General features: G+C 40.7%; 1 protein-coding gene across 1 annotated transcript; it reads left to right on the top strand.

Moving 5' to 3' along the window:
• The first annotated feature begins 6354 nt into the window (after nt 1-6354).
• LOC143288486 (uncharacterized) lies at nt 6355-17738 on the top strand. The gene is made up of 3 exons (XM_076597041.1): nt 6355-6391; nt 13779-15411; nt 16693-17738. The coding sequence occupies exons 2-3, from the start codon at nt 13781-13783 to the stop codon at nt 17108-17110; spliced, it is 2049 nt and encodes a 682-aa protein (XP_076453156.1). The 5' UTR covers nt 6355-6391; nt 13779-13780; the 3' UTR covers nt 17111-17738.
• The last annotated feature ends 7262 nt before the right edge of the window (nt 17739-25000 follow it).

The following is a 25000-nucleotide window of genomic DNA, read 5'->3' as shown; positions in this document are numbered from 1 at the left end:
AACATGTCAATTCTTGGGATTGGGATGTGGACTTTCGGGGTGGGGGTGGGGGGTTCCTTGATGGATTTGCAGGAAATTTGTTTATTAATGCAGGTGGTGCATTACTTGTCATAATATTGTGCATTGTGATTCCTTTGTTGTATTCTAATCTACGGATCAGTGGGAGAATATTCGCTTGTTTATAGTCTGAGTTTAAAAGGGAAGTCTTTTTAAGGAGTACCAGCTTGAGCCCCCGTTTATATATGAAGATTCGGTAATGGTTTCATGGTGTTCGCACTTTCGGAGTCCCATAGTGTTGGTGCATGGTCTATTGTAGACTGGATACGTGCTTGAAAAAATAATTTCCGTGAGTGAAGGTCAAGGAAATGTTTGATTTTGGATTGTTGATGGGTTTTCTGGGCTGTCCTTTTGCAAAGGGAATTTATATGAGGATTCCAAATGAGATTGTTGTCGATTATGATTCCCAGACCTGTTCAATAGGTTCACCTGTAAGTTGTATGGAAGGAAAATTATGTATAGTGTTTTGCCTCTTTTGACTGGTTGTGATTAACTTGCATTTTGTTTTTTTGTGGGTGAAGAGACATGTGGTTTAGTTCGGTCCATCTAACGAGTTCATCAGTACTTTCTTGTAAGTCTTTTGCTAGAGCGTCAATGTCAGTATGAGAAGTGTGGATTGTTGTATCATCCGCCAAAACTTCGCAGATGGATTTCATATGGAGCAGCAGGTCGTTTATATATATATTGAGAATAGTAAAGGGCCTAGAATAGACCCCCGAGGAATGCTATAATCAAGTGTTGATGGTGCGGAGACTGATGTACTCACTGTCACGCATTGTTGCCTGTTTGTCATATAGGATTTAAGCAAACTAAAACTATTGGTTGACAGACCACATAGATCAAGTTTTCTAAGTAAGAGGTTGTGGTCTATCACATCAAATGCCTTTTCAAAATCAACGAATAAAATACCACAATATCTAATGTTATTGACATTGGTAAGCCAGTCATCTCTTAGGTTGACTAATACTGTGTGGCATGAATGCTTTTGTCTGAAACCAGACTGAGCTGGATGTAAAAGCTCGTTGACATCAAAGTAATGTGAAATATGCTTGTTTATGTGTTTTTCTAGTGGCCGTTTTGAAAGAGTAGAAATAATGGAAATTGGCATGTAGTTTGAAGGATCGGTTGTGTCCCCTGAGAGAGAGAGAGAGAGAGAGAGAGAGACTAAAAAAAAAACCACACACACAAAAAAAACCTAAAACAAAACAGACTCACACACACACACACACACACACACACACACACACACACACACACACACACACAGATTGTCAAAAAGAATGACCCCCACACCCCCCCACCCCCACCTCCTAAAAAATAAATAAATAAAAAGCGCGAACAACATTATACTCTCCCATACAGAAAAAAAAAATCCTGATTCGCGTAGGAATTGAACCCACGTCGCTCGCTTCCTGGTCGCCGGTTCGGTCTACCGTCAGGCCAACGCTCTCGCACCGAAATAGAGAAGGGAGCCAGTATCGAGACACTGACTGTCACCATGAACCTGATAGAAACGTTGTTTTCCGGAAGACAACAATTACCTCCCATCTGTTTGTCAATGTTGTTTTGGTCTCTTTTTTTTCTCCCCTTTTTTTCTTCTCCCCCCAACCCCCGCACCCCCTTTCTCTCTTTTTCTTTTTTTTTCCTTGAGGGGAGAAGAGAAATTTTGGACATCCGCACATGTTTTATGTATAGTATTCATTTTATTCTCCAACGCTTTGTTATTTCAAATCGCCTGACCACAGGTCTTTATCGTTCTCTAATCTTCGTTCTTCATGATGATCATCTGAGCATCATCTGCGCAGTTTTCACTTCCTTCAATTAATCTCGCTTCCCTTTCTCGTGTCTTCTTCAAGCTTTGATGATAATTCAGGATCGTCATTTTCTTCTCCAGTTTCTGTCTAGGTCATTTCCGCTGTGTCACAGATATTTTGTTTCGAATATGAAGGGATGTTTAGTGTTTCTATTCATGAGGTGCGGCGAAAGACGATAGCCAGATGAATCAAATTCGAAGGTCTAATTTTTGTCAACGTTCCCCCTTTACCCCCACACGCCACGACCCCCCTCCCTTTGGAAAAACATGGTTAAAAATCCGGAAAACAAACCAATGATTTACAACTGGCAAGAATAAACTGACATTCAGAAGATCGCGTGTGTTTCAGTGTCAGTGTGCGCGCGCGCGACATTCACACCGACACTACATACGCACAGATGCGCATTTAGCCGGTTTACATGCCCCTGTCCCCAAAGCACACACACACATACGCATTCACGCACACACGCACGCGCGCGCGCGATCACACTGGCACTCACACACATATGCACACCGGCAGATGTGACACACACACTTGCTCCGAAACACTGACTCACGACACACACACTGCACCCTAACACTCAGATACACACACCTGCACCAAAACACTCACTCACACACTACCTGCATAAAAACAGACACACACACCTGCACCCTAATAAAGATAAGATAAGAATAACTTTATTATCTCCAACTGGAGAAATTTGGTCAGGTGCATTATCACAACATAGACAAGTAAACAACATGGGGACCATAACTGTAAAAGTCAACAACAGCTTTTACGAATATTACGAAGATACAAATGTAAAAAAATATCACATACACCGTTTCATACATACATCCACACACTGCAGGTAATAACTAGTATTCTTAATGTAAAAACAGAAAGAATTAAGAAACATTATTTGAATTATAAACATAGCCTACTATTCTGCACATTGATTATAATAGACGGATAAGATAAGAATAAAGATAAATTGCGGAAAACCGCAACCAGATAATCAGCACACACCCGCACCCACCCACCCCCCACCCACCCCACACACGCGGATTACTTGATTAAACAAGAGTAATAAACATATGTTCTCAAATAAAAGCATTTCACATATTCGCTTTTAAAAACATTGCAATTAATTATTACATCGTAATTATTAACAGAAATATATTTAGAATATGGACGTTAGCATTAGACATATTCCATTGTACATTCATCCTGCATATTGCACATTATTCCTCCTACATATTGCACATTCATTATAACCAATTGTCACGTTTTTAAGCTCAGTAAACAAACAAGCGCGCGCGCGCACACACACACACACACACACACACACACAATACAGTTCTCAAGAATTTAAAAGGTGGATTGAACGTGGAATAAAAGTCTTCAGAGCTCTGGATTTCAACTTAAAAGTTCTGTACGGAAACAGACACACACCTCCACCCAAACTTTCACACACACACACACACACACACACACAAACCGAAACACACCTCCGCCCAAACACACACACACACACACACTGGCACCCAAACATTCACACACACACACACACACACACACACACACACACCTCCACCCAAACACTCGGACACAACACACACACACACACACACACCTGCACCCAAACACTCAGACACACACACCCGTCTGCCTAAACTGAACACACACACACACACACACACACACACACACACACACACCTTAACCCAAACAATCCGAACCATATATACGGGCGTGGCGCACTCGTACGCGAGCACATACAGACACCGCAGTTTCGGCACTGTATCCATCAAATTAACTTCCAACTTTCCTTTTGTAATTGTGGAGCCAAAAAACCTCCTCTTTCTTTAGTCTTCAGTTTTCACTAACTGCGAAGCTGGGCGAGGGAAAATAACAAAAACGAAAAGAGCAAAATAAAACACACAAACAAATCAAAACAAAACAAATGAACAAAACTGGCAACAACATCAAACAGGCATAGGAGGTAAAAAAAAAAAACAAAACACTCTGTCGCTGAGTGCGCACTGACGTGAGTGTGTGTGTGTGTGTGTGTGTGTGTGTGTGTGTGTGTGTGTGTGACTTGATTTGACTTGACTTTACTTGACTTCATTTATTGTCATAAAATCCCGAAAGATAAATAGACACAACAAAGAACAAAAGGAACAAAGAGATAAACAGTCATCTAATACACATGCAATGAAATACATAGTTGGCAAGTGTTTTTTCACAGACATCGCAGCTGAATAAATTACTTGGTTTTAGGATATTGTTTTGTATTTTTCTAGTGATCACATTTGATTGACGTTCCAACCAACTTTTGAACTTTTTAAAAATATATATACTATCTTTATACTTTTTATATTTCAATTCTTTAAACACTTTTTTTTCTCGTCTCCGACTGTAAAAGTTTTATAACATGAACTGAAGTTTAGTACATGGGCCTACATACAATTCACAACTTTAACAAACATCGGTGAAGTAGACAACATTTGATGAGGCAAGGAGGAAGGTGGCAGAATGGTTAAGACGCTCAGCTGCCAATACAGAGAGTCCGTGAGGGTGTGGGTTCGAATCCCGCTCTCGCCCTTTCTCCTAAGTTTGACTGGAAAATCAAACTGAGCGTCTAGTCTTTCGGATGAGACGATAAACCGAGGTCCCGTGTGCAGCATGCACTTGGCGCACTGAAAAAGAACCCATGGCAACGAGAGTGTTGTCCTCTGGCGAAATTACGTAAAATGAAATCCACTTTCATAGGTACACAAATATGTAAGCATGCACTCAAGGCCTGACTAAGCGCGTTGGGTTATGCTGCTGGTCAGGCATCTGCTCAACAGATGTGGTGTAGCGTGTATGGATTTGTCCGAACGCAGTGACGCCTCCTTGAGAAAGTGAAACTGAAACTGAAACTGATGCGGCACACAACACTGAGCAGCTTTTCTGATGAAATTGAAGAACAATAATGATCTGGATAAAAACAACACCAGCAACGACAAAGCAACAGCCTTAGTAGCTGGCACACACACACACACACACACACACACACACACACACACACACACACACACACACACACACACACACACACACACACACACACATCAAATTGCTTTTTGTGTTGACTCCAAGTCAGTCATTAATACTATCAAATCTTTACACTCGAAAATTAGATCTGAAATTATTATTGAAATTAAACATCTAATTCATTTACTCTCATTGAGGGGTACAAGAACAACATTTATCTGGATTCCTTCGCATTGTGGCCTTCTTTGTAATGAGAAGGTTGATCTCTTGACGAAAAAAGGAGCAAAGGAATCAGCTGAGTTAACATGTTTATCTCTTCCATTTTCATTGCAAGAATGTTATTGTATAGTAGAACAAATCCAGCGATCATACTTTCAGTCAGAAGAAAGGAAACTGGGCTGTTCAAACTTATACGAAGAAATAAGTAATATTTAAGGAATTGTTGGTAAACATTAACTACACATTTACAGTAGAAGACAGATTGATTGCATCATTGTTCTGTAGATGGAAACTGAACTGTTTCAAGACAAAATACGTAAAAAGTGTTTCCTGTATGTGTTGCAATCCTATAACAAGTGATCATGTATTTACTTGTGATATGTTAAAATGTCATATACTTGTACTAGCATCTTTTCCGATATAAGAAATATTGGACTCATCACTTTTATTGTTCAGTTTCTTTAAATCGTTGTTAAATAGTCCAATTGGGTTGCTGTTATAACTTATTTTTCTCTTTTTCTTTTCAAGATTCATGTATATATCTTGGACTTGTCACTGTTAATTTTGGACTGTTTCAAATCTTTGTTGGATAGTCCAATTGGGTTGTTAAAACGATTTTTTTTAAATTATTATTATTATTTTTTTTTTTTAAGTTTGGAACTTGAAGTTATTATTTCAGCCAGATTGTTGTAAATGTTGTGACCCCCCCCCCCCTTACCCTCCTCCCCCCCCCCTCCCCCCTTTTTTTGTTTTTGTTTTTGTTTTTGTTTTTTTGTTTTTGGTCTAATATTACCTAATGCGGATACACATTAAATGAAATTGAACACACACACACACACACACACACACACACACACACACACACACAGATTATCCCGAAACCAAGTGACTGTCAAAAAACACTCGCCAAACATGTATTTCATTGCATGTGTCTTGCTCTAAGATGTCCTTTCTTTCTTTGCTCCCTTTCTTCTTCTGTTGTGTCTGTTCATCCTAAGGATTTCGTGACAATAAATATAGTCGAGTTGAGTCACACACTAATTAAAAACAACAACAACAACAACAAACAATCAAACAAGCAAAACAAATCAAACAAACAAACAACAACAACCACAAACAAAAAAAACCAAAAAAAAACAAAAACATGCGAAAACCACGTGGACTTAACGCGCATAAGTTTTTCGAAATATCCCATCATGCATTCTTCTTCCTTTGACCTTTACCCCTGGAGTAGCGTCCTGTCACTTTTTCCGGTGTATTCAACCGGTCGAGACGAGGTTTGTTATTGTTTATACTTTATTATTATTTCTTTTAAAGTAAAACTAAAAAGCCTTACGCACAACTAATTATAACAGTGTGACGCAGCACGCGAAAACCCAGCTAGCATCCAGCGATTCTTAGCTGTACACAAAGACAGGTGGTTAGGGCCTAGGGTCAGTATCAACTATCATCAAGATGAGGTTTTTTTGTTTGTTTTTTTGTTTTTGTTTTTTTTAATTATTAATGTCGAATCTTTGAAGTCTTATCTTTGCTGTTGGTAAGAATCTTTGCACAAAACACACTGGCACTGTAGTAATTTTCAATTTTTTCAGGTACATGCCTGTCAAAACCGTGCTGAAAAATAATGCACTCTTCAGCCCTATTTCAGTTGCATGCTGAAAGCAACGAAGACGGGGAAATTCCGGTCTGCAAATTAATATATGGAAACGAGCAGTGAACAGGCATTAATCGTCTCCCCCAGACCTTCTGAATCAAGATAGCGTATGAATGTAGTCAGTTTTCAACGGTATTACTGGCTACCCTCTGTAAGTTGCAACTTTAGCCAGGTCCCATTGATTCTTCGAATTTTGCCAATTTTCCGACTGGAAGTTAGAGGAAAAAAATTATTAAAAGTTCAGGCTTTCTGTGGAATATCATAATTGATGTTGCTTCATTCTGTGGTGTATGTTCCAGGCTGATTTTACATCAGCTGATTGTGTGGCAATACATATGACTGCAGTTCGTAAACGTTAGTTTGATCTGGATCTATGCCTAAGTTCCAAAAATTCATGCATCAGCTTATAGGCCTGAAATATTTGAACATTCAGTGTTGCTGTCGGCTCTTTGTAGTTGTATAATCTGTATTGCATGAGCTTACTCCACTCCTCCACTTGACATTCTTGTCTTTGTTGATTACTGAGAGAAAATACAAATTTTCCTGTGCCTTTGTCATATCGAAATCTAAAATTTACTTAATTAATAGACCGCTGTCCAGTTCCGTGCTTACATGACTTATAGATGCGCGTCACATAATCTGTGCTCTCGAAGTTAGTTGGCTCTCGGGAAATTTCAAGCAACAAGGTGATCGAGAGAGGTGGACATGCGAAACATGACTTCTTTTTTTCAACTTTTTGCTTCAGATATTTTTCTTTTTCCATTGTGCATATATTGTACATTGTTTGATTGTAGCAGTGGAGGCTATCAACTGAAGAAATGGGGGACAGCGCATAGTTGCTGCTTTTGGCATTGCTTGCGATTTTGAGTTAAAGTTAGATGAGCAAGATCCAAGATGACCGCGGAACTCTCGAGCAGTCTATTCTGAATCGTCTGACACCACACATATGTTCAGGGAAATTTTTGTTTTAAAGTTACAGGCAGACAAATATGTTGGTTTTTCCATGTGGCTGAATTATTTGTTTTGCATGATGTCACTCCTCCACTTGCCATACTCGTATTTGTTTGAGTTGTGCATAGAGAAAATACGAATTTTCCTTTGCCTCTTTCATATGGAAATTTAAAGTTTATTCAGTTCTGAATCTTTTGACACCACATAGATATTCAGGATAATTCTTGTTTTTTAAGTCATAGGCACACAGATATGTGTTTTTTTCATGAGCTGATTTCTCCATTTCTACTCCATGGGCACATGAACTTAGAAAAAATCATAGGAAAAATACTGTGACAGATAGATCCATTCCCTTTTTTTTTTTCTTTTTTTTTAATCTGTGATTTTTAAACTTTTAGAAGGTATACAATGTTAAATGAACTTCGACTCTTATTCTGCACCTTTTATAAACTCAGTTTTTAATGCAGATTCGGTCACCAAACTAACGTGTCACCATCTTGCTTTGTCTGTCAATCCGTGTTTCTTCTCACAAACTATGGAAATGTAAGCAATAATTTCAGGTGCTGAAATTGGACATTTCCATATATATTTTATGTACTAAAAAAAGAAAGAAAAATGAAAAAAAAAAAGGAGTAGTATTGCTGGAGTGTTGATTGTGATTCTTGGTTAACACGTTTAATGGGAAACAATACATTCATAATGGAGTGTGCTTATAAATGTTCTACTACTTGTATAAGCCACATGCTTGTAGGAACATTATGTTATGAATTTAGATGAGGAGAGAAAAAATCCAGGACCCCTTATTTCAGAGTGAGAAGTTCAAGGACCTTTTTTTCAGGATGTTTGGGTGTAAGCTTACCTTGTATTGATATACCAGTTATTATCAGTAGCATTAATTTATTGCATATTTTCTTGAAATTTAATTTTTCTTCATATATGTCACCACTGGAATTTATTGCACATTTTCTTGAAGTTACGCCCACAGGTTAGTGATCTGCATCTTGGTTCTCGTGTATTGACACTAAAGAAATGAAATGAAGGTTTAATTTCATTATTACAATGTACGAGTGATGTTGCACTTTGATTCACAGTTACAAACTATTGAGTATATTACATGCCACAAATATCTTAACTCATCGATCACAAAACACTTGAAAAAAGCAGTGAAGAATATATCCAGGAATTTCTTACCTTAAAAGGAAATCCAGTGTGTAGGAAGACTGAACATGAATGATGGGTGCAATAGCTGAGTGGTTAAAGCGTTAGACTTTCAATCTGAGGGTTTGAATCTTTGTAACAGCGCCTTGTGGGTAAAGGGTGGAGATTTTTGCGATCTCCCAGGTCAACATATGTGCAGACCTGCTGGTGTCTGAACTCCCATTGTGTGTATAACGCATGCAGAAGATTAAAAAAAAACAACGGAGTATGGCTGCCTTCTTGGTGGGGAAAATTGACAAAATGGTTATACATGTAAAATGTTACATCTCTGTATGAGAACATATATATATATATGTGTGTGCATGACTGAAATCTGAATGAATGACACAAGAAACAAATGATGAGCACCCAATGCAGCTGTCTGTCAGCTCTATCCAGGTAGGCAGCCTGTTGTGCAAATGACCGCGTGTGTAAAGTGCCTAGAGCATGGTTTTTGATGGATGATAAGCTCTTTATAAACTGTATCTAGATCCTCATCATCATACTGCATGGTACACTTCAGTCCCTCCTGGGTAAACAGAATGGACAGGGATATCTTTGTACTTATAGAATTAGAAACTTTTGTTAAACACATTAGGATTAGATATTGTTTGAAATTATATGCATGCATTCCAGGTTTGACAAACACATTGGGTTATGCTGCTGTTAGGCATCTGCTTAGCAGATATGTGTCATATATATTATATGGATTTGTCTGAACACGGTGATACTTCCTTGAGAAACGAAGTTAAAATGGTTGAAATTAGTTATTGAAGCTTGCACATTTTATTTGAGTTGACAGGTTGATGATATGATGCTGTTATAGATGGAATTATATAATTTTTCAAAAAGGAGGTTTTTAAAATGCATTTAGAGAAAACAGTTTGGTCTAAAACTGGATTTGTGTGATGTCCGTCACCTCATGAAGTGGGAAACATCAGAACTTTAAGACATTTGAAGATAGCCCTAATTGTTCTTCAGCAGAATTGGCTTTCAGATATGGATTGCAAAGATAACTACAGTTTGTTTTTCTCATTGAAAAGTATACGTCAGATGGAAAAATATCTAAGACTGTAAGAGCTTGCACAGATTAGTAGCAACTGGCATAAAACATTTGCAGTATTTCAGCTGAGGACATTTGTCTTCAGTCCAAATAAAACATGGTTTTAACCCGGGAACATCCACATAATGGTCTTGCCCATTCTGTGCATCTAGTATTGATTTTATGAATTTTACGTATATGACTGTTTTGTTTATTTACCCAACAATGTAAGCAGCGGTACTCTGTTTTCGTGTGTGTACATGATGGTTATGTTCTTGTTTCCATAACCCACTGAATGCTGACATGGATTACAGGATCTTTAATGTGGGTATTTGATCTTCTGCATGTGTATACACACGAAGGAGGTTCAGGCACTAGCAGGCCTGCACTTAAATTAACCTGGGAGATTGCAGAAATGTTTACCCTTCACCCACCAGGGGCTGTTAGTGTTATTGAGATTCCAAACCTGGACCCGCAGATTGAAGGTCCAGTGTTTTAACCACTCAGCTATTGCACCTGTCAGTGTCAACAATATTATTTAGAGAAAAAATGTGATTGAAGAAATGATGTGGCAAAAAAACAAAAACAAAATCTGCTTTATCATCTGTCCAAATTGGGGGAAAATATAATATTTAGTTTTGTTTAAGTTAATTTGTTGCTGTTGTCAGGGTCACAGGTTTGGTTCATTTCTCAATCAAGGACACAGTATACATTAATATACTTTATATAGTATATACTGATCAGAAATTACTAACAGTGCACATACATACATCAAATCAAAATCTTCACACCACATGGAATTTCAAAATCATTATTCATCCAAAATTATAATCCTAATACCTGGCCAGGTTTTCATTCAAACACTCACTCCACAGTTTTGACCCAGCAGTCATTCTTGCGGACTGTAGCTGTTTCCTAGAATTGGGGTGTCTGGAATGTCCTTTCAGCACAGGTCCCTAGAATCTTATGCCTGGTCAGTCTTCTGGATCTTCTGGTGCTGGCAGGCTGGAAAGTGTCTCTCACTCTCTGTGGACATTCTTAGGGGAGGTGTCTCTGCTTCTTGTTTTCTCTTCTTTACTTTTCTTCTTGCTTCAGTCACTCTCCCGTCAAGACGCTGACATACCTCTCCACCTTTCTTCTCACCAGTCTCTCTCACAAGCCTCTTGACTCTTTTTCTGTGGGTCTTAACCAGAAGTTCCTACGCACATCTGGGTGGCTACTTTTATACTCCCGCAGTGTGTACTGTACGATTGTCTATCACGTGACTCAACATTTCCATTGTTTTTCCAATATAACAAGCACAGAATTCTTGCACATCAATTCACTATAAACTTAATATATATGCATTTGTATCTGCTTCTGCCTGACAACAGCAACAATTATTCATATCTGGATGTGATTATATTGAAGGGACTATATTGAAGGGACTGTTTATCTCCAATTCTACTGGTTAAAATGTATAAACTCTATTTATTCCGGAAGTGGGAGAATTGTGACATTCCACCTTTCAATATTCAGCTTCCTAGTTGCCATCCTACCACCTTGACACAAGCTCGTCCACCCTAGTGCCTGAAACTGTGAAAGCCTATTAAGTCGTGCGCAGACCTAACTTCTGCCTGAGGTGTTATTTTGGAGATGGACCATAGAGTCTCACCTGCCTCCTCACTCATATGGCTGCTCAACCACCTCCACAATTTGGAGTACTTTGATTATCCTGTCCTCTTAAGTTCGAACCTTCGATAAGTGTGGACACATTTCTGGTGTCTGTTCGTCATAGTCTAGCCTGCTCCTCACAAGGTTTGAATATAGCCTAAAGGATGTTTAACAGTTCTCTGCTCCCTTGACATCATCTGATAATGAACTTATATGATCCATTTAGTAACTAAGTTTTCCTCTTCTTTTCCTTTTACTGTATAGAGTCATTGGTGCGCTGTTTAGAACTATTCACCAGATTACTCCCAGTTTGTCGGTTGTATTTCAAAGACAGGGTATCTACAGGTCAGGTCAGGTCATTAGATCTGCTGCTGGTAACCTGTAATCCAATGCAACCTGTTCAGGGTCGGATTGCCGGCACTCCCACCGCTCCCTTCCGGGACTGGTGAGGTGGGTGGCTAGACACCCTTATGGAATTAAAAACGAGATCCATAAAAGGGCGTCGGCTCAGGAGAGCCACTGACGGCCATCTAGCTCCACCGTGCTGTGTGCATGCCACACGCAGTTGGCCCCCGGGGTGTGTCTACCCATGCATGCGAAGTCTGGATCCGGCAGAATCTGCGGAAGAAACCTATCGGTTCAACGGAGAGGAAGGCAGTTACAGCAACGCACTGTGGAGTGCAGAGAGCAAGATGAGACACCAAAAGGATATCTTGGTCATCCACTGCATCTGTGTTCATCCTCCAGACAAGAGAGTGAGGTCGACGTTGCGCAACTCTTCACTTTAAACAAACTCATCGCGCAGGTCATCAGTCATCCTAAATGACCTTTCATCCTTAATCATTTCATCACCCCCAAGTCCTGTGGCGACAGGCGAGCGGCGAAACGACAGGTGTGGGTACACTGGCAATCGCAGCCGCAGACCTGCACGCAGGCGGCTCAGGCCACAGGGTCGTTCTTCATCAACAGGAGCAGCGATGGAGCTCAGCAGCCGTCTGAGCAGCCCTCTTTAGGAATGCACTGCTCACCTCCCTGGCATGAGGAAGGGGCTAGAAAAGGTGCCCTAAAAATTGCCTGCTCCATATCACCCTGGCCAGCATACCGCGGCTGGCGGGGACCCTACATCAGCGGTCGAAAGAAAAGAAAAAAAACAAGGATCGTTCCTCTCACCATTGGTGCTTGGAACATAAGGACTCTGCTGGACAGAGATGACGCGGACAGACCCCAAAGGAGAACGGCTCTAGTTGCATCCGAACTCGCCAGATACAGCATTGACATCGCAGCCTTGAGTGAGACTCGGCTTGCAGGCGAAGGCGAGCTCTATGAACAGGGATCTGGCTACACCTTCTTCTGGAGTGGACGAGGAAGCGAAGAGCGACAGCTGTTCAGAAGAGGCAGGCCAGAAAGTCACGGGCAAACAAGCTCCCTGACAATGATATGCCTGTCTTTGTCTGCCCCAACTGTCAGCGAACATTTCGTGCGCAGATTGGACTATTCAGCCATCTGCGCATTCACAGATAGATTCATGAGCATCCCCCCCCCCCCGCCCCCACCACCACCACCACCACCACCACCCTCCCCCCATCCCCCAGCTGGATGACAACGATGGTCATCATCGATCTCGATGGACACACACCATCTACAGATGGTTATCTTGTCCATCTGCAGTGTTGTTAATCCTTTGTTTCTTTCGGTCTTCCCCTCCATCTCCCTCCCTCTGGTTCATTGGAGGATTGCTTTAGCAAGGCCATTTGATGCAATGATCTGATCGAAATCAAGTCAAGGTTGTTACTTGGCATAAGTGATAGTAAGCTTGATTGCTAGCATGGTTATAGCGTTTGTATCTTTCATAATCATTCACTTTTTCATTAACTTGATGCATCAGTGATTGGCCGCATGATACAGAAAACATCAATCCCAGTTAAATTAATCATTGGTCAGAGTTAAGCATAGCTTAGTGGTGGAGAGCTCAGCAGCACAATTAATACTTTGATAGATATTGAATCTTGGTCATGGGATGAGCTCAAACCCCATTGATAGTCAAGGGCACAGGGTCAGAAGTTAAGGACAAAATAAAGGTTGGAAGCCCTAAAGTGCTAGATAAGTAACACATTCATGAATTACAATATATGTTTCATTATGATATAAAGATTATTTTCTGTTGCAGCAATGGATCCATGTACACTCAAGATACTTAATCTGCCAGAGAATGTGCTTATCCAAATCTTCTCAAACTTATCGGCCTTTGACATTTGGACAATCAGATTAACCTGCAGATATTTCCATCAGCTGTCTTTTAGGCCTGACTTCTGGAAACATCTTGTCATAGATTCAAACATTGATGAGAACTTTATACATGGCATGCTCAGTCAAGAATGCATCCTCCCATGCTTGCATGAAATTGAAGATGTTGATCGTGAAACTAGCGCCTCAGGTTGTGCTACACAAGTGAAAGGTGAGGATTCTCCAGATCCTACTCCTGGTGCTTCCAAAGTATGTGTGACACATGAGGCAAAAAAGTTGACATCAGTGGTTGCGTCTGTTGAAGAAAGAGGTAATGTAAGTGCCAAGTACTCCATCATGGGTAAAATCTGTTACCCCAATGTGAAGAAAATTACAATCATCCGTTCTGCTCCATTTTCCCAGAAGAATTTGGCAAAGTATAGTGCTCTAAGCAGTCTCCATTTAGAAAATGCTACAACTACAGGAAATGACAGGTGGTCTTGGATAGATGATTCACGCCAAGTATCGCACTTGTTTGAAGTCCTGAAAGGCATGAAGACACTTGGAACATTGAAACTGGTCACTAATTCCAAACACAAACTTGCACCAGTAATTTCAAAAACAATGAAGGACTTCTTTTTGTCTGGCCCTTCACTGAAAAAGCTGTACATGGACCTGAGTTTGAAGGATAGCTGTGTCAGAAATATTTTGGACAATTGTGTACACTTGGAAGACCTTGAGCTTCATTGCTCAGATCTCACAGCAAAAGCCTTCCGCAATGTGGTACGAAAACCACACTCCATGTTGTCAGGTCTGAAGCTTATAGACTGCCCAGAACTGTGTGAGAAGTGTTTCCCCGCTATAGCAGCAGGTTTTCCTAACCTGAAAGAGCTAGGGTTTACTGTCCAAGGAGGAATAGGTGATTCTGGCTCAAGACTACCACTCAAGATATTTCCACATCTGACCGTTCTCAAAGTACATGTGAGCTTGCGGAAAGAACAAAAGCAACACCCCTCACTTAGGCGGGAAGATTCTGATGAGGATGATACAGGGGAAATGCCTCTCTCTGGTATCAAAACACCAAGAAAAATGAAGAAAGGAAATCTACAAGTTTTGGAATTAAAAGGATTTGATTGGTTTGAGACATACATATTTTCAAATGTGTTTTTGAATAACTCAGATCTGAGGTCGGTAACCTTGACAAACTGTCTGGAAGTGACAGACGACTGTCTGGAGACTCTGGCAAAGGCATGCCCACAGCTACAGTCTGTTGGAATCTACAAGTGTTACCTTGTATCTGCCATGGGTGTGTCTTCACTGATCAAAACGCTTCCAGACCTTGAAAGCCTTGATTGTTTCGTCGGTGACAGTAAAGGAGTCTTTGGACGTGTGCTCTCACAGACAAGCAGGCAGGAAGAACGCAAGGGCAGCAAATTACGGTCTCTCTCCATGTGTCCATGGTATGACATCACTGAAGCAGAACTGATGTCCTTGACATCTTGGTGCTCAAACCTTACGGACCTGAGTATACATGGATGTACTTCACTGGAAGACGAACTTGTGAAAGTCATCTTGAGGTAAAGAACTGTTGTTTTTTCTTTGTTATCTTGACTAGAAAGATGCTGATTTGAACCCCAGTGGCCGTCAGAAGGCCATAGTCTGCACATTCAGTGTGAAATTAACTTTGCATTTGATCTCAGCCTATAAAACTATTTGTGCTGTAATGTTTAATGTATAAGTTCTGTCATTTTTAACATTGACCAGCAAGCAAGAAATATATTGTTTTGTATGCCAGTTTGTATGAATTGTATGTTAGTGTGCATGCCTATGTATGTGATACATGCATACACATATCACTATCACAGTATCAGTATGCTGGGAGAGGGAAAGGGGTGGTTAGACTGTATGCCCATCAATTATTGCTGCTTATGTTGTGAGATGTATGTGTGTGCATGCATGACTGCATGCATGCTTCCACAGTGTATGGTGTTTGTATTGTTTTTATTATGTGTCATGTTTCTTTGCATTATTACAACTGTTCTTGTGAACCACATAGATTTTAATTTAAAGTATACAGTATACTAATAGTACCATGACTAGAACCAGAGGAGTGTGCAGAAGAAGTGTTTCATTGTTAATCATCATAAACAAGTGGGTCAACACTGATGAAATATCACAAGCTGTTTTTAGAGACAATGTTGATTGTGTGCAGCACATCTAATTTTGGTTCAGTCCATTTTTCCTGCTGAGACTGGCGTCTGAAGATCAGCCTGTCTCATTTTCTCTTGAATGGGTGATCAATTTTTTTTGCGAGACATACATTATCTTTAAATTAAAAAGTATAACTAAGCATTCAGAATTAAAATGATAACTGCTTTTTTCAAGGAGTTGCAGTTGTTGGTTAAAATGCTTACAGAAGAGTGCTCTTTAGTTGAATGAAGTCTGCCTCTTTCTAGACAGTCACCCTTGTCATAAATCTGAAATATTATAAACCCAAACCTACCTGGTGCTTCCTCTGTGCTAAAGCGCTTAGTTGAAATATTTCAAGAGGGAGATCTTTAGTGTGAATGCTCTGCCCTTCTGAACCTATTTAAAATTCAAAACCAAAATAACCTTGAAGTAAATAGGTTTTTAATTTCAGGGAGTGAAATGCGGTTTGTCAGTCAAGAGTTGGAAAGGTGGAAGGTGTAACACAGTAAAGGGTGGACCCCTGGGAGGGTAGGTCCAGCTGCTGAGACAATTTTTGTTTATTTCTGTAAACCATTAAACATTTTTAGGGGGTATCACACATTCACAGCAAGCTGTTGGGATAAAGTTTCCCTCCATTCGGATCTGATGACTTTGTTGTGTCTTTGCAGGCAATGTTTGGGCTTGCAACATCTCCACCTGGAAGTCAGACCATTGGGAAGCCTAGAATCGTTTGGTGCAGATAACATACTCCACCACATTGAGACACTTGGGGCAAGTCTTAAGACTTTGGTGCTGCTGTCCAACCATTCCTACAAACCACGTCTTCTGGCCCAGACTGTGGCACGCTCCCCAGCCCTCTGTGATTTCACCGTCACTTACCCAGATTGGGAAGAGATGGATAAGCGGATCATGGCGAACCACCTGAAGAAGGAGCTGAAAGCAGCTGGGTCTTGGAGCAGAATGGTCACCTTCAAATTCTGCCGTTGGCCTTTCAACTGCAGTGGACATGAGTCTGAGAGAAGAGGTGTCCTCTGGTTTCATGTAAGAGGGAGCAGGACTGGCCAGAACCAGGTGAAGTGCTTGTGAAATAAAAGTACCTAACACTCTGGTGTTTCATTAACCCTTTGAGCCCTGACCACCGCTTTACCGGTGGTGGGGAGGGGTGGCATAATGCCTGGCCACCGGTTGAGCGGTGCATAAACACTTGTGTCGTGTTTTGCTATTGGTTGACTTATATTGAAGAGCCAATCAGAAAAACCGTAATATTCTGACATCAGCGAACATAGTACCAACATTGCCGTGCCTTTTCACTGTGTTTTGTGCATGTGCTCAGTTACTTGCTGCATTGTGTACAGTTGTTTTCTCGCACGTTTTGTCCCTGATTTCTGCCCTGACGGGCCAGTTGAGACTCTGCACACTTCAAGTGTTTACGCACCACTCAACCGGTGGCTGGGCATTATGTCATTTTTCTCTGCCACTGGTAAAGCGGTGGTCAGGGCTCAAAGGGTTTAATACCAATTATTTGCAAATTTTGGCTCAGGAGCTCAGGCAGAAGGGTTAAAATTGCTCAGGAACTTAGGGCTCAAAGGGTTAAATCAGGCTGTGGCTTGAGTGTCATGCTGGGCATTTCGAAGGGAGGTAATTGCTCTGTCATCTGCCATGGGTTGCAAAAATGGAGTTGCAACAGAATGACTCAGCTTGCTAAAAATGGCTGAATGAACAACATAAAGAAATATCAAAACATTTTTTCATTCATGAATTGAATTTGTTGTTAGTATCGCTTGAGATATCTGAACTCACTGATTGATTAGAAAATTTAACAAGCCTTCCAACATTGGCATTCAAGGTGAAAGTTATGGCTCTACTTTCTGATACTGCTGAAGGGTAGTGTGTGTCATCTGTTTTCTTCATTGCATCTGCCTCAATGATTCCTGCACCTGCCCACATTTTGGAAACCGTCATGCAGTTGTGTTCAGCTGAACTGCAAGATTGATCACCTTCAGTTAACATGGAATCAGAATGCATGCTGTGATTTTAGCATTGTGATAACTGGTTAAAAATATGCTTGCTCACTAACGCACTGTACCATGTCATTGGTCCTGCCAGGAAATAAAAGGATGTTCATGCCCTCCCAGCACTCTGTGAACCTCTCCCTGCAGACCAAGGCTTTCATCCATTGTTGCCACTGCAAGGGCAATGCGCTCTCAGCGAGACACAGAGCATATTATTATATAACTGCGCATGTCACATACATGCCTACCATTCCATAATAACCATGTTACAGCCATGGGTCTCTTGTTGTGGGGGAAGGAAACAAAGAACAAATGCCTTGAAATGGGAGTTCCCTTTGTCACAGGTGGACAAACCTGATGTTGAATGGGAAGTTTAACTTTGTGTTTGAGTCCATAACCACCATCAGAAGAGCTGAAGTTAAGACTATTACAAGAGAAAGTGCACTCAGTTGAAAAGATGGCTGGCATGTTTGAAGTGTGCAGTCATTGTCTTGAACTTGATTGAATTATGTCTTAGTTCAAATCATCATATATGTTTTATCACTTAGTTGTTCATCAATTTATAAATATGGTATTATTTTTTAACATGATTCGGGTTGTATTTTTAACATGTTACAATGATTCTGGTTATATTTTTAACATGTTACAAAGTTTGTGGTGTATGCTGTTAGCTGTGCTCAAAATCAAATAATGTTTGATGATCATAAATATGTGCAATGGTTTTGCATGAGGATTCTTCATCCATGTTTCATTGTTTGTGAGCTGCAAATCCTGTTATCTACAAATGGGCTTTTATGTGTATGACCTTTTTAAACCCATTTTCACAAACATTATATTTAATTTTGAAGAGAGTGTGTGCTGGGTCATGTTTTTATTTCTATAATGCTGACATTGATTGTGGAATCTTGAATATTTGTATTTGATCTTTTGCTTTTTTGTGCACCCAAGGGAGTTGGGGAAATAATTTGATATGCTTTTGAGACATGTATGAAATCTCTCTGTTTATTTGTTATATATATATAATATTTTTATATTGATAATGTAGCCTCTCTGCATGTAGGTCATCTGTATCTGTAGAATACGTTGCTATAGCCACTTATGACATAAACGCAACGGTGGGAGGGGAGTGCGCAGCCTAGCATTACTGGTGTCCTGAGAGCCGTGCTTTGAAGCTCTCGACAGATGTTGCTGTCACCGTTGCCTCGTCCAGGTGGTTCCAGTCACAAACAGTGCCAATAATTGAATAAAGGAGGAGTTTCTGAACTGCTCAGTCTGAGATCTGCCTACTACAAAGGATCTTGAATTGTTCATGATGTGATTGGGGATGGCACTTGTTGCGTCGTATTCTTTAAAGTCGCGAGGTTTGATGCGACGTCCTTCTTTGTGTGGAGTCAGGAAACCAGTAGGCGGTATGGCCAGTACTAACCCCTCAACCACCTTGTACAGAAAGGTTAGGCGTAGATCACTTCTACGTTTCTGTAGTGTTGGCAGCTGCAGGGTAGATAACATATTGGTGATGGCACCGGGGGCTTTTTGTGATGTAGTCGCCAGTAATAAACCTAGCTGAGAGGCATTGGATTTTTTCTAGTTGGTTTATATCTTCTTGTAGGTATGGAGACCAGGTGATGCATCCATACTCTAAGAGTGGGCGGATGAGGGCTAGATATGCGTTTTTCTTGCAGTGTTGAGGAAAGAAGTGCAGGTTTCTACGGAGAAAGCCTAAGGTGTTGTTTGCTTTCTTCGAGATGTTGGCAATGTGGGTGCCCCACTTCAGGTCATTGGAAAAGATTATGCCTAGGTATGGGTTGGAGGAAACATGTTGGAGCGGGGTATTACAGAGGGAGTAGTTGTATATGGAGGACTGTTGGATGTTGAGGATATAGCATTTCTTTGGGTTGAATTTCATGCCCCAGTCAGAGGCCCAGGTTTCAAGTAGGCAGAGGTCGTTTTGAAGCTGTAGGTGGTCTTGAAAGGTGTTTATTTCGCGGTATAAGAGGCAGTCATCGGCGAACAGACAGACCTGTGACTTGGTGGCATCTGGCAGGTCGTTAATGTGACACAGGAAGAGGAGAGGGCTGAGACATGTTCCCTGGGGTACTCTGGAGTCCACACTGGTTTCTTCTGATGAGTCACCCTCTATTACTACCGCCATCCTCCTGTGAGTTAGAAAGTTAGTGAGCCAGATTTGGAGGCTGCCTCTGATACCATAAGCCTGCAATTTGTGGAGAAGACGTTTGTGGGGGACAGTATCGAAGGCCTTAGAGAAGTCTAAGATCGCCACGTCGACTTGGCGCTGGCGATCGAAGGATTGCAGGAAATCGTGGCTGGTTAGAAGTAGTTGTGTGTCGCAGGAGTATCCGCTGCGGAATCCATGGTTTAGGTTGGTGAGTATGTTGTGTTTCTCTAGGTGTGTCAGGATATGCCGGCAGATGATATGTTCAAGTAGCTTGCATGTGACAGAGGTGAGAGAGATGGGACGGTAATTTTCAGCTGTGTGTTTGTCTCCTTTTTTGTAGACGCAGGCGATGTTTGCGTTACGCCAGTCTGTCGGGAGGTCGCCTGTATCAAGGGAGTGTTGGAACAGGGTGGTCAGGGCAGGGGCGAGGTTGGGGGCACATTCTTTGAGGACGAGGTTGGGAATTTTGTCGGGGCCGGGGGCTTTATGAGGGTTGAGGTCCCTCAAGAGTTTGTGGACTCCTTCTGGGCTAATGTTGATATTGGGGATGTCTTGAGCACAGTTTTTCATGACAGAGGGCATAGGGGTGTCAGTATCTTTGGTGAAGACTGATTTGAATTGCTGCAGGAGGATACGGGCTTTGCTTTTGCTGTCACTGTAAAGTTGTCCTTTTTCTTTCAGGGGGGCTACACTAGTGCTGTCTTGTTTTCTGGCTTTGATGTACTGCCATAAGGGCTTACTATTACTGGCTTTGAGTCCTTCTTCAATGGTGTTGTTGATGTGGTCTCTCTCTGCCTTGCGCATCTGGCGTCTGCACTCTTTTTGGTGGAACTTGTAGGCCGATCAGTGATCGGTTTTTCTAGCTTGAGCTAGGAGGCGTTTCTTCTTTCGCAGCATGTGCTTCAGGGATGGATTTATCCATGGAAGATCGAAGCGTCTCTTCTTCATCGTATGGAGCACCAGCATTAAAAAACTGAACTTGAAGGCAGGTATATTGATAATGTAGCCTCTCTGCATGTAGGTCATGGAGCACCAGCATTAAAAAACTGAACTTGAAGGCAGATACAGTTGCACACATTTTCCCAATAATGATAAGTAGATGTTCCGATCATTTTCTACACCGAACTGTACGCAGTATACTTTGTAAACTGACTCTCCAATTGCAAATCCAAAAGTTATGTACTACTGCAAAATCACAGAAAAGGTGTTCAATATAGTCTGTTGTCACACCTATGAACACCGCTTTCCATAGTATGACTGAGCACTTATTGTTTTCTCTAAGTCTAATTTTAATTTTATTTAGAAATTATGTTTGTTGGGTGACTATAAAGAATTTTCCAATGTAGGACTCTTTATCTGATTTCTTTCTCCTCTCTGTATTCAGTCTAATTTTAATTTTATTTAGAAATTATGTTTGTTGGGTGACTATAAAGAATTTTCCAATGTAGGACTCTTTATCTGATTTCTGTCTCCTCTCTGTATTCACTGAATCCAGAAGTTAGGGTTGGAATTAACTGCAAGTACATCTTAATTTGTATTCAAGCATTGTACTCTGTTTAGACTAGTATTATACTGCCAATCTCTTTCAGTGATAATAGCCTATTTTCTGTGTGGTGCATTATGTGTCTTAACTTGAACAGTCCCTCTTCCTTGTGAGTTTTGGAAGAAGAGCAGATTGTTTTCGATGTTATTAATGTTTTGTGGTTTCAGATGACTTTCCATCCCACTGTAGATTTGAATATTTTGGAGATTAATTATGTTCGTCAAGTCCTCCTTCGTATCCAGACGCCTTTACTTTTCTTTTTACCTTTTCAAATGTCTGTTGTGACTTAATGAATTTGACATAGTTATGTGTTCACATAAAATTTAAGTGTGATGATTATTAATATGCTGTTACACATTATTCTTTGTATTATCTACAAATTTGTATTTCTTTGTATCACAACAGATTTCTCTGTGTGAAATTCAGGCTGCTCTCCCCAGGGAGAGCACGTCGCTACACTACAGCGCCACCCATTTTTTGTACTGATTTTTTCCTGCGTGCAGTTTTGTTTTTCCTGTGGAAGTGGATTTTTCTACAGAATTTTGCCAAGAACAACCCTTTTGTTGCCATGGGTTCTTTTACGTGTGCTGAATGGGCTTCTGTGTGTGTGACCTTTTTAACCCCACTGTTTTGATAAACATACTTTTTCATTTTCAAGGGAATGTCTGCTAGGTATGTGTAATGTGTATACACAGTAGTACAAGTGGGCTTTTGGGGGTGTGGGGGGTCTTTTATCTATATATTTTTTATCTGTTGTTTAAGTTTTACAGACTTAATGAATTTGACATAGTTCATGTCTAGTTGGATTATTAACTCACAACTGACGTGTTTTAAACCTTTGTTTGTTTTTAACTCTTCACTGTCAGCACAAATTGCTGTGCTGTTATAAAAATTTCCAGAAAAATGAAAAACCACACTAGTTGTAATCTCAATTTAGTCCAGACTAATCAAGGAAATAGTATTTAAAACAGTATGTATACTATATATTTTGATGCTGCATTCCTGCTATCAACACTCCCAGAAATATTTATCTTTGATAATGCAACTTATATACACTATTTTTCTCTCACACACTTTTTGAGAATAGGCACTATATAAATTCACATAGAATGTTAAGTGTGATGATTATTAATATTATGCTATTACATATTATTCTTTGTATTAACTAGATTCTTGTTCAGTGTTTATTCATAGCATGTTGCTTGTATTATGAAAGTGTGTCATTAACAAATCATGTCTATTCTTCTTTATGTATTGTCAATATTATTTGTATTTGTATTTCTTTTTATCACATCAGATTTCTCTGTGTGAAATTCGGGCTGCTCTCCCCAGGAAGAGCGTGTCACTACACTACAGCGCCACCCCTTTTTTTCCTGGGTGCAGTTTTATTTGTTTTTCCTATCAAAGTGGTTTTTTTCTGCAGAATTTTGCCAGGAACAACCCTTTTGTTGCCGTGGGTTCTTTTATGTGCGCTAAGAGCATGCTGCACACGGGACCTCAGTTTATCATCTCATCCGAATGACTAGTGTCCAGACCACCACTCAAGGTCTAGTGTAGGGGGAGAAAATATCGGTGGCTGAGCTGTGATTCGAACCAGCACGCTCAGATTCTCTTGCTTCCTAGGCGGACGCGTTACCTCTAGGCCATCACTCCACATAAAAACTGCCACATAAAAATTGTCTTTATGCAAGAGGAAGTGGCGGAATGGATACAATGTTTATCAGTCAATACAGTGTCCATGAGAGTGTTGGTTCGATTCCCTCTCTCACCCTTTCTCCCAGGTTTGACTGGAGAATCAAACTTGAGCATCAAATCATTCGGATGAGATGATAAACCGAGGTCCTGTGTGCAGCACGCACTTTGCCCATTGCTAAAGAACCCATTGCAACAAATATGTTGTCCTCTGGCAAAATTCTTTAGCAGAATGCACTCGTGCCCCAGGCCTGACTTAGCATATTTGGCGATGCTGCTGTCAGGCATTGGCCTGGCAGATGTGGTGTAGTAGTATATATATAAGGATTTGTCAGAGAAACTGAAACAGACTTTATGCTGTTGTTTTGTATTTTGCTACATCAGCTGGAAGTAGGTGTTGACAATTCTTGCTCTCATGAGTTTGTGCTTATAACACAGCATGTTGATTATATTATACTAGTGTGTGTGAATGAATCTGGAATCTGGAATGATACGTTGCAGGAGCCTTTGCAGATTATCGTTGCAGCGTCAAATTGTGTTACTGTTAATCATTTATTGCTTTCCTTTATATTATACTATAATAGTAACTATGAAGTAATAAAATAGTAGAAAAGAAACACCTGTTTGTTCTTGCAAGGTGCGTTCATGGGTGGGCATGCGCGAGTGCTGCTTTCTTTGTTTTCATTGTTCTCTTCTTTTTTCCCCCAGTTTATGTTTCCCTTTCTCTTGCTGACAGCATTGTAAGAATCCATGTCTTGCATCCATATGGGAAGATGGAATATACCAGTGCATGCAGGAGTCTATCTTGTATTTAATGGAGATGTTGCTGGGCAGTTTTTACACCTGTTAATTGCCCTTCCCTGTTTAATGGGATGTGTGCAAAGAAGTCCCCAAAGCACAGCTTCTGATAGTGATACGCGCGCACACACATAACATCCAAAAAACACCGTCGACAGGCGCAATAGCCGAGTGGCTAATTAAACCATTGACTTTCAATCTGAGGGTCCTGGGTTGGAATCTTGGTGACAGTGACTGGTGGCTAAAGGGTGGACAATTTTTCCGATCTCCCATGTCAACATATGTGCAGACCTGTTAGTGCCAGAAGCCCCCTTCATGTGTAAAAACTACTGTTTTTGTTTTTGAAAGTGTTGTGGTTCGATTCTATTCCAGTGGAGAGGGGAGCAGACAGGGGGATATAGGATCAACTAATGATGCACTCACTCACTCTCTCCTCACATCAATAGCAGGGCCACATGGAGTGGTTTTTATAGTGTTTACTTTACAGCACACACACTAAGCAGTTCACCCTACTTAGCAAAAGCAACACACACTAAGGCAGCACACACTGCCTACTAAAAGTACTTCCTACAAGCAGCACCTACAAGCAACTTCTACAAGTAGCGCCTTCAAGCAGCACACCTGGAACACAAACACACAACCAAAACCCAGGTCAGGTAAAATCTCAAAATATCCTGACATCACTGACATGAAAGGCCTATACCCTCTCAGCACCTTTCATCACATGTCCACCAGTATGCACTCCTCTCACACAT

This window comes from Babylonia areolata, chromosome 12 (assembly GCF_041734735.1).
Source record: "Babylonia areolata isolate BAREFJ2019XMU chromosome 12, ASM4173473v1, whole genome shotgun sequence".
Classification (NCBI taxonomy): Eukaryota; Metazoa; Mollusca; class Gastropoda; order Neogastropoda; family Buccinidae; genus Babylonia; species Babylonia areolata.
This window is presented reverse-complemented; position numbering and strand designations above follow the sequence as displayed.

Bases quoted from the DNA above. Each gene is read 5' to 3' on its own strand.
- LOC143288486 (XM_076597041.1), top strand. From the start codon at position 13,781: ATGGATCCATGTACACTCAAGATACTTAATCTGCCAGAGAATGTGCTT. The intron at 15,412-16,692 runs GTAAAGAACTGT...GTGTCTTTGCAG, and splicing joins CTTGTGAAAGTCATCTTGAG to GCAATGTTTGGGCTTGCAAC.